At 44.9% G+C, this 7,504-nt stretch overlaps 1 protein-coding gene across 1 annotated transcript in view; it reads right to left on the reverse strand.

The window, feature by feature from the left end:
- Window positions 1–7,492, reverse strand: part of FOXO6 (forkhead box O6) — a 113,947-nt gene extending 106,455 nt beyond the window's left edge. Inside the window, exon 1 of the mRNA XM_063311637.1 lies at window positions 7,025–7,492. Coding sequence (XP_063167707.1) covers window positions 7,025–7,492 — 468 coding nt within the window. The remainder of the gene's footprint in view (window positions 1–7,024) is intronic.
- Window positions 7,493–7,504: the final 12 nt, after the last annotated feature.

Here is a 7,504-nt window from a genome sequence, read left to right on the forward strand (position 1 = left end):
TGCCCGATCAGCTGGGTACTCCTCCGCTTCAAGCCCTGATGCCACTTTGCTAGTTCCAAGACGTGCCGCAAAAGGGCAGCCTCACAATGCAGGAGAAAAAAAGGGAGGGAAGGTTTGGCAATTAAGGTTTTGGCACTGTCAGACCTGCCTCCAGCAGGCTTCCACTAGCTGATAGCTTTATTGTTATATTTTGGATGTCAAAGTGGCACAAACAGTGCTTTAAAATGCATCCGAGCCGCTGCTTCTTTGACAGAGGGTGTTGGTTTTCCCATTAACAAGCAGAATGCAGGAGCTGGAGCAGAAAACTCCAAGCGCTTTGGAATTGATAAAATAACAACTCCCTAATTAAACAGAACTGTCAGTCAAGAGGCCTTCCACGCAGCATCTGACAATGGGAAATATCCCCCTTGCCCCCCACCCCTACCCCCGCAAGTGTGCAGCCTCGCAGCTCCAAAACTCAAATGGAGGGGGAGCCCCTGCACCAACTCTGAGACTGAGTCCTTAACTACAGGACAAGCATCCCACGTCCAAAGTCAGACTGACCAAAGCTGCTGCAATCTGCATTTCAGCAGGATTGGGAAGATACCAAGAAGCCCCGTTCCAGGTTACAAGCTATGGTATAGGTTACAAGGCCCACTACTTTTAGGACCATCTCCAGCAATATCAGGAAGATTATACCGGAGAAAAAGAACTGCAGGACACAACTTCCTTCAAACTGTCCAGGTCTTTGTTTTCTGTACATTAAAAATAAATTAGCCTGTCTCTTGGGGTCTGAATTCGTCCTGGTTTTATTTTAGCCCCATTGTTCTTCAGAGGTGATATTAGGGTTCAGCAGGACCTAACAGGCCCTTTAGTTCAGAAGGTTTTACAACTAAATACCACTCCATTAAAACAAACAAAATTAGTAGATGTCCAGTCTTGACCCAACCTGCTGTCCTCTTTTCCCTAGAAACCTTTTACTTTAGGGAACTGAAGTTGATGGTGCTTGCTCTGCAGAGCACCCGTATTCTTTTAAAAATTAAAGAGTGAAAACATACGTGTAGGTTCTACTATCTGTTAAAGGCCAGGAGGCAAGGGGAGAGACTGGCTATGCCCACACAACATGCTTAACCGGCAGTTACAAACCTAATGGCTGTTTCTACATAACACACTAAGCCGGGTTAAGTTTCAAACTCAGTAACTTTTGCCTCGCTCTGTCTAAACACCCCCTCCCCATCCCACTTAAATAATTCCGTTCAAAAGCAGAAGCCTGTTCCCTGAGGAATAATAGATCTACGTTAACAGCACAAGGTGGGAGGGAGGGATGCGATGATGCAAGTTAAATGGTGCACAGGAGCTGAAGTTCTCAATTGGCTTTAGGGAAGAGGATTGAGGGGACAACTGGGAGCTTTAAATCTTACCTTGTAATCCCACCTTTCAAAACAGCGGCTGGTAAGATGGGGGAAGCTGTTTCCATCACACAGGAAAACGCTTTGGAATTCTCAGTGAATCAGGAAGAGGGTTTGATGGCCGACAATTCATTAGGGACCAGAGAAGATTAATTATGTAAGGTAACTACAAAAAAGTCCCCATTTATCAAGAATGCTCTCTCCTTATACACGCACAAAGGAAACTTTAAAACTGTGATGCTTCTGAACCTCAGACATACAGCCTGGGTTTGCACAATTTGTTAGGCTAGGCTAAAGTAGGACTCATTAGTTGATGGTTAGTATGTTATGGGAACCCAGCCATTGGCTTAGCATATTATATAACCAAAGCCATCATGGTGAACTATAATATGGTTTATTTCCTTGGGTGTAGCATATAATGTGAATGCATCAGTTTTGTTTGGTTTTGACCTGGTTTAGGATTGAACATATTGTGCAAGACTCTTGCATAAAAAGTCCTGGAATTCAGAGTTATGAATAGGGAGGGGAGGATTTAATTGGAGAAAGTAGTTCTGAGCAGCAAAGGAAGAAGGAGGAGGAGCAAGAATGTAAAATTACAGACCGGGCAATACAGCAGAGGGTCTGGATCACAGGCATGAGAAAATATTTGGGGCCTTTATGTTAAAATGTAATCCAGACAAGTGACATTCTTCTAAAGCTGCAAAATTACAAAGAAGAACTCAGACTAGGGCTGATCACCGATAAGGAAAATTCAGCAGCTGTGCTTCATTGCCGGAGACTGACCCAGACTAAATAGGCCTAACATTAAACTCTGGAAAGAGATTGCAAGCCTGGACAAGGAGTACCGAAAGTACTAAATCACAGATTCGCAGTGCAGTAATTAACAGTGCAGCTTCTCCCACTTTTAGTACCAGAACTAGTTAACTTGCAAAGTCCGAAGGACAGCACCCTTCCGCTGCTCCCAAAAAGATCATTTCTCTTTCTTGGCAGCAGTTTAGAACACAGTGACAACCAAGTGCTACTTGTTGCCAAAAACAAAGCCATCTGAAACTCTTCAGATAATTTGGTGATAAGATCCACCTCCTCACGATGTTTGGGGTTGTAAGGGAATTTTCTTCTTCATCACGTCTAAAGCCAACTCTTAACTTTCACAGAGCCAAAAGAGAAAGCTGCTGAGTCCCGTTACCCCTGCCATGGGGCACTCAATCAGCCTACAACCTTCCTTCTCACTTCCCAGCACAAGCAAGTGCAAGGCTTGTGAGACACCACCATGCACTATCAAGGCATATCCGCCCCTTCCAACTAGGAGTTATCAGGACAGGTGGAAGAAGGGTGCCGTAAGATGGCCAGTGGCAATTTGCACACACCCTGGCACCTTTTTTGGGTTTGTTTTTTTTCTCAACAGCGCTTTCTTCTAGCCCTACCTGGACATGCTATAGATTTACCCTGTGACTCTTAGCATGGAAAGAGCAAACCCTATGACAATACAAGCTGCTATGAAACAGCCCCTCACCAATCATTCACTATTCCAGCTGAGGCATTTCAAAAGCCTTTATCTAAAATGCCTTTGGTGAAACAAAGCTACTTTTTAATGTGCCGATGTACCTCTCTTTCTCTCTTTTTTTAAAAAGGCATGAAATGGAACTAGAAAAAGTAGTATTCGTTAGAATATATTTTAGAATTTTCTTCAGATGAGTGCTTCCCTCTATTTTATTTATTTGATCATTTTAATGGCCATCCATTCACACTAGTGACTCTGGAAAGTTAACACAGGATTTTAAAAAAACCAACAAAAAAACCCCCCAGTAAACAGCAAATGAACAGCAAAAAAAACCCCAATGTAAATATAAATCATGCTCAAGGCCCATAACCTAGCTCCAACAAACACAAAAGTCATATAAAACTGGCTCACCTGACATTCTGACCCCATGCCAGAGTTTCTTTGGCTGGAACCTAGACACCTCTATTACACCACATTGTCTTTTTATATAGGGAATATACTGTATCATAGATAGACAAACCTCCATCCAGCTCAGAACCCAGAGTTCAAAGGTTTTCCAATATTTTTCACCTGCAATCTCAGTTCTTCGTGAGACCTGATTCTTATGCACCATAGAGTTGCCAGTGTTGCAATACTCTCAAGAAAGGGGGTCAGGGGAGAGAAAAAAGCAGCTGCTTAACTTCTGAATTTCTTAAGAGCACCAGTGCCAAATCTCACAAGAACATGTACAGGCAGGTCCAGATTGGAAGGATGAAATACATTCTGGCAGAACCCCTTTGATTTACCCCGTGCAGATGAGCAAAAGACTTCAGCTTGGACTAGCACATACACAGGCAAAAGGTTTAATGTCCACAGTTTCCTTGTCAGAATCCCAGGAAGAATGATAGATGGTCACCCTTCTGCAGGAAGATTTCCTCACTCTACGAAGCGCATTAGAGCTTTTCTAAAACAAAAGCATGGAAACTGGACAACTTGCAGACCTCCACGGTAAGAGCTCTGAAACTGAAAGTTACCTTGAAGCTCTTCCACTTCCTGCACTCCCCCCTGGCAGAGTACCGCAGATTAAAAATGCTACCATCCCTGCTAATTTCTACTGACATGTTACACTGATACACTGCTGAACTATTTTTATTATTTTTATGCTTTGAATGAAAAGAAAGTTTCGGCTTCATCAAGAAAGAGATGGTCCTGATTTGTTTCATATGGGTCCTCTCAAAGTTTCTTGGGGGTGGGAAGAAATTGTGGCTATTAATTGCCAAGGAACTCAGAACCAGCCATGGCAAAGGTCCATGCTTTGCCATGGATTCCCAGAACAATAAATATATATTGTACTGTATATCTAAAGTTTCATTGGTCAACTTTATACTGTATTGTATATCCAAGGCAAGACTGTTGCAGATTTTAACTGGGCAAGCTTCTGTACCCAAGGGTGCCACAATTATAATCCATACAACCTGCTGATACAGAATAACCAGTGAAGGCACATGTCTAAACAAAACCCACTGAAATGAAAGGAATCTGCCTATTAGCCACACTTGGTCAGAGTCAGCATATGATAGGAAGCCCAGAGTGGAAAAAGCACCTTGGTTTGTGCTCTAGTTTTAGGGTTTGCAGAGATAGATAGATAGATAGATAGATAGATAGATAGATAGATAGATAGATAGATAGATAGATAGATAGATAGATATAAAAATAAAAAACTGGGCAATGGGAAGCAGGATTCTGGACTAGCAGATGGTTGAGTAAGACTGATCCTAGTCTATCTCAATGGCATTCTCCAAGCATGCTGGGAAAACAATTCCCAGGATTCCCAGGTAGTTCAGTAATGCTGGTTGGGAATTCTGGGAGTCCCAGTCCCAACAAATCTGGTGGGCACCAGACCGGAAAAAACTGGGCTGGATGGAAAAAAATAATCTTCCAAGTATAAAGTGCACATTCCTGTAACTAGCTCAACCTTGGTCTAACTGAGTGTTTCTCAACCTCAGCAACTTTAAGATGTGTGGACTTCAACTCCCAGAATGCTGGCTGGGGAATTCTGGGAGTTGAAGTCCACACATCTTAAAGTTGCTGAGGTTGAGAAACACTGGTCTAACCTTTTGATTCACTGCTTCTAGAATATTTCTGCAGCCAAAGATACAAATAAAAAACTGTTCCTTCTGCAATTCCCATGAACTGTGGCCCAGCACAGAATAGTGTGGGTAATGCCAGAGCAGACACTTCCTGAAGGAACAGTTGTTACTGAGTAGCTGAAGAGTAAAAAGAAGTTAAAGAAAATGGAAACCCTCTGTTGCCAACACTGTTCATCTTTTGCTCCCCTTCCAGAATCGATCACCAATGTGGTGAGGTGTGAATGTGGAAGGGCAGCCTCATTTCATAAATACCTTTTCCTGCACAAGTCAAGGTTGGAGTTAGTTGTCTTGGCTGAAACAGTAGACACTTCCCACCCAAACACACATACACATTTTTCTTGTAAGCTGACGGAATGCAACACAGCTATACACTAAATCACAATAAGAGAGGAATCGATTACTACTGACAGAAATATTTAACAAACCAAAGGCAATAGCCTGGAGTTCAGCCAGCAGAGCTAAACTGAGAGGGGTGTGTATCTTAACTCTGTATGGGTAAGGCCAACAGATAAGAAAGAGATAAAGAAAATACAAGTCACTCTCTTGTCTTCTCTCCCCCTGTCATTTATTTCCAAATTTATACAGGTTATCCATGGCCAACACACACGTGGGGGAGAACCTCTTTCAAGCCCTCCATCAAGGGTGAATCACAGCAACAACTTTTCAAATAATCCCATTTCTATCCACGGCCTGACCTTAGAAAGAAACTGAAGCAAAAAAGAAAGCATACCAAATCCCATTTTGATTCGGGAAAGAGATGTTGTCCACAGACAAAGTTTGCCATGAGCACCTGGGGGCTCTTTCATTAAATTTCCAGTTTTTGACCTGATGGAATCCATCTCTCAAATGGGATTAGTAACATTTGTCCCACTGGCTCAACTTTGGGGAAAGAGGGAGACAAAGTAACTGGAAGAGGGCATCACGTTTCATGTTTTCCTTGGGGTAATGATAGAGGCTCCAGCAATCCAGGCTGCATTCCAGAAGGAAAAAAATTTCCCCATATGATCCCCACTCCCCACCCTACCCACTGCCCAAATTGGAAAGCAAAAAGCTGGAAAGCAACTCCCCTGCCATGTCCTTTCTCCCAGTGGCATTTAAATCGAGCAGAGCAGAAGAAAGCTTCAAAAAATACTTCTGGCTCCCTCAGCCTACCAGACAGACAAGTGCCACTTAACTGCAACATGAGAGGGGGGGGGAATCATTTTTCCCCCTACCTCCTGGCTGCCAGGCACTAAAGAAGCAGAAGGAAATATGGGAGGTTGGCCAAGCAGCTGAATAAGTGCCCAGGCTACTGATAAATGACCTCTCTCTTCCACAATGCAAAAAAAAAAGATTTTAAATATACATACATACATACATACATTTAAAAGCAGTCACTCACACCCTCTTCAACACTGCCAACAATACTTTCTTCTCCTCAGGCATAAGTGGGGAGAAAAAGTGCTCTCCATCGTGGCTATAATAAGGCTACAAGAGTAACTTGCCTTCCAGGTCAAAGACAGGACAAAAATGTCTCATCAATCAGTTTTGGACCCAAACAGACCTTGGGAGGGGGGGGGGGACTCTTGCCCCTTTCATGCAACAAAGCCAAAGGCCCAGCCCTGTTATGACCAGATAACACACGCCTTCAAAAATCTCTCAGGGTTCTACAGAATCTCTCAGGAGGATTCAGGGTTGGTCATCCCTACTATTACCCCTAATACTCCAGACACTAACTCCCGTTGAAAACCTCTTCTTTCAAGTAAGGATGGAATAAGGGAGGGGGGGCTCTATTTTAACAGCCTTTAATTCACCTCTCCTTGCAGCCCCAGGGAGGCTAAAACCAGTGGTCAGCCGCTTTTCCTGGGCATCTCAATCAAAGAAGATACGCTGGAGACCCCCTCTACCCACGGAGGATGAGAGTACTGTAGTAAAACTTCCCCGGCGTCTCTTGGAAACTAGGTATCTGTTCGGCGGGAGTAGGAAGCGGGAGGGGAGGGCGCAGGGCGGGGAGGACGCCCAGGTACCTTCCAGCCAGCCGAGCTGTTGCTGTCGCCTTTATCCTTAAAATAGGGCACGTATCTGACCATCCAGTCGTAGATCTGGGAGAGGGTGAGCCGTTTCTCCGGGGAACTCTCGATCGCCTTGGTGATGAGATCCGCGTAAGACAGGTTGCCCCAGGCGTTCCGCCGCGAAGTCTTCGCTTTGCGGAGCTGTCCAACGTCCGCACTCAGGGAAGGCAGCGCAGGGGTCGCTTTGCCACGCTCCGTCGCCACGCCGGCGTTCTCGGCGCCTTCGGTGCCGCCGGCCAAGGGTTGCTTAGAGGAGCCGCCGCCGCCGCCGCCGCCGCCGCCGCCTCCCCCACCGCCGGTTCCATCGTCTTCTTCTCCCGGGAAGTCGGGGTGAGGCAGCGGCCAGGTGCAAGAGCGAGGCCGACTCTGAGGTTCAAAATCCGGGTCGATGTCAACCTGATGCGCCTGCAGCTTCTCATCCATGTTCCTCCCCCT

Source organism: Candoia aspera, chromosome 10 (assembly GCF_035149785.1).
Source record: "Candoia aspera isolate rCanAsp1 chromosome 10, rCanAsp1.hap2, whole genome shotgun sequence".
Lineage (NCBI taxonomy): Eukaryota > Metazoa > Chordata > Lepidosauria > Squamata > Boidae > Candoia > Candoia aspera.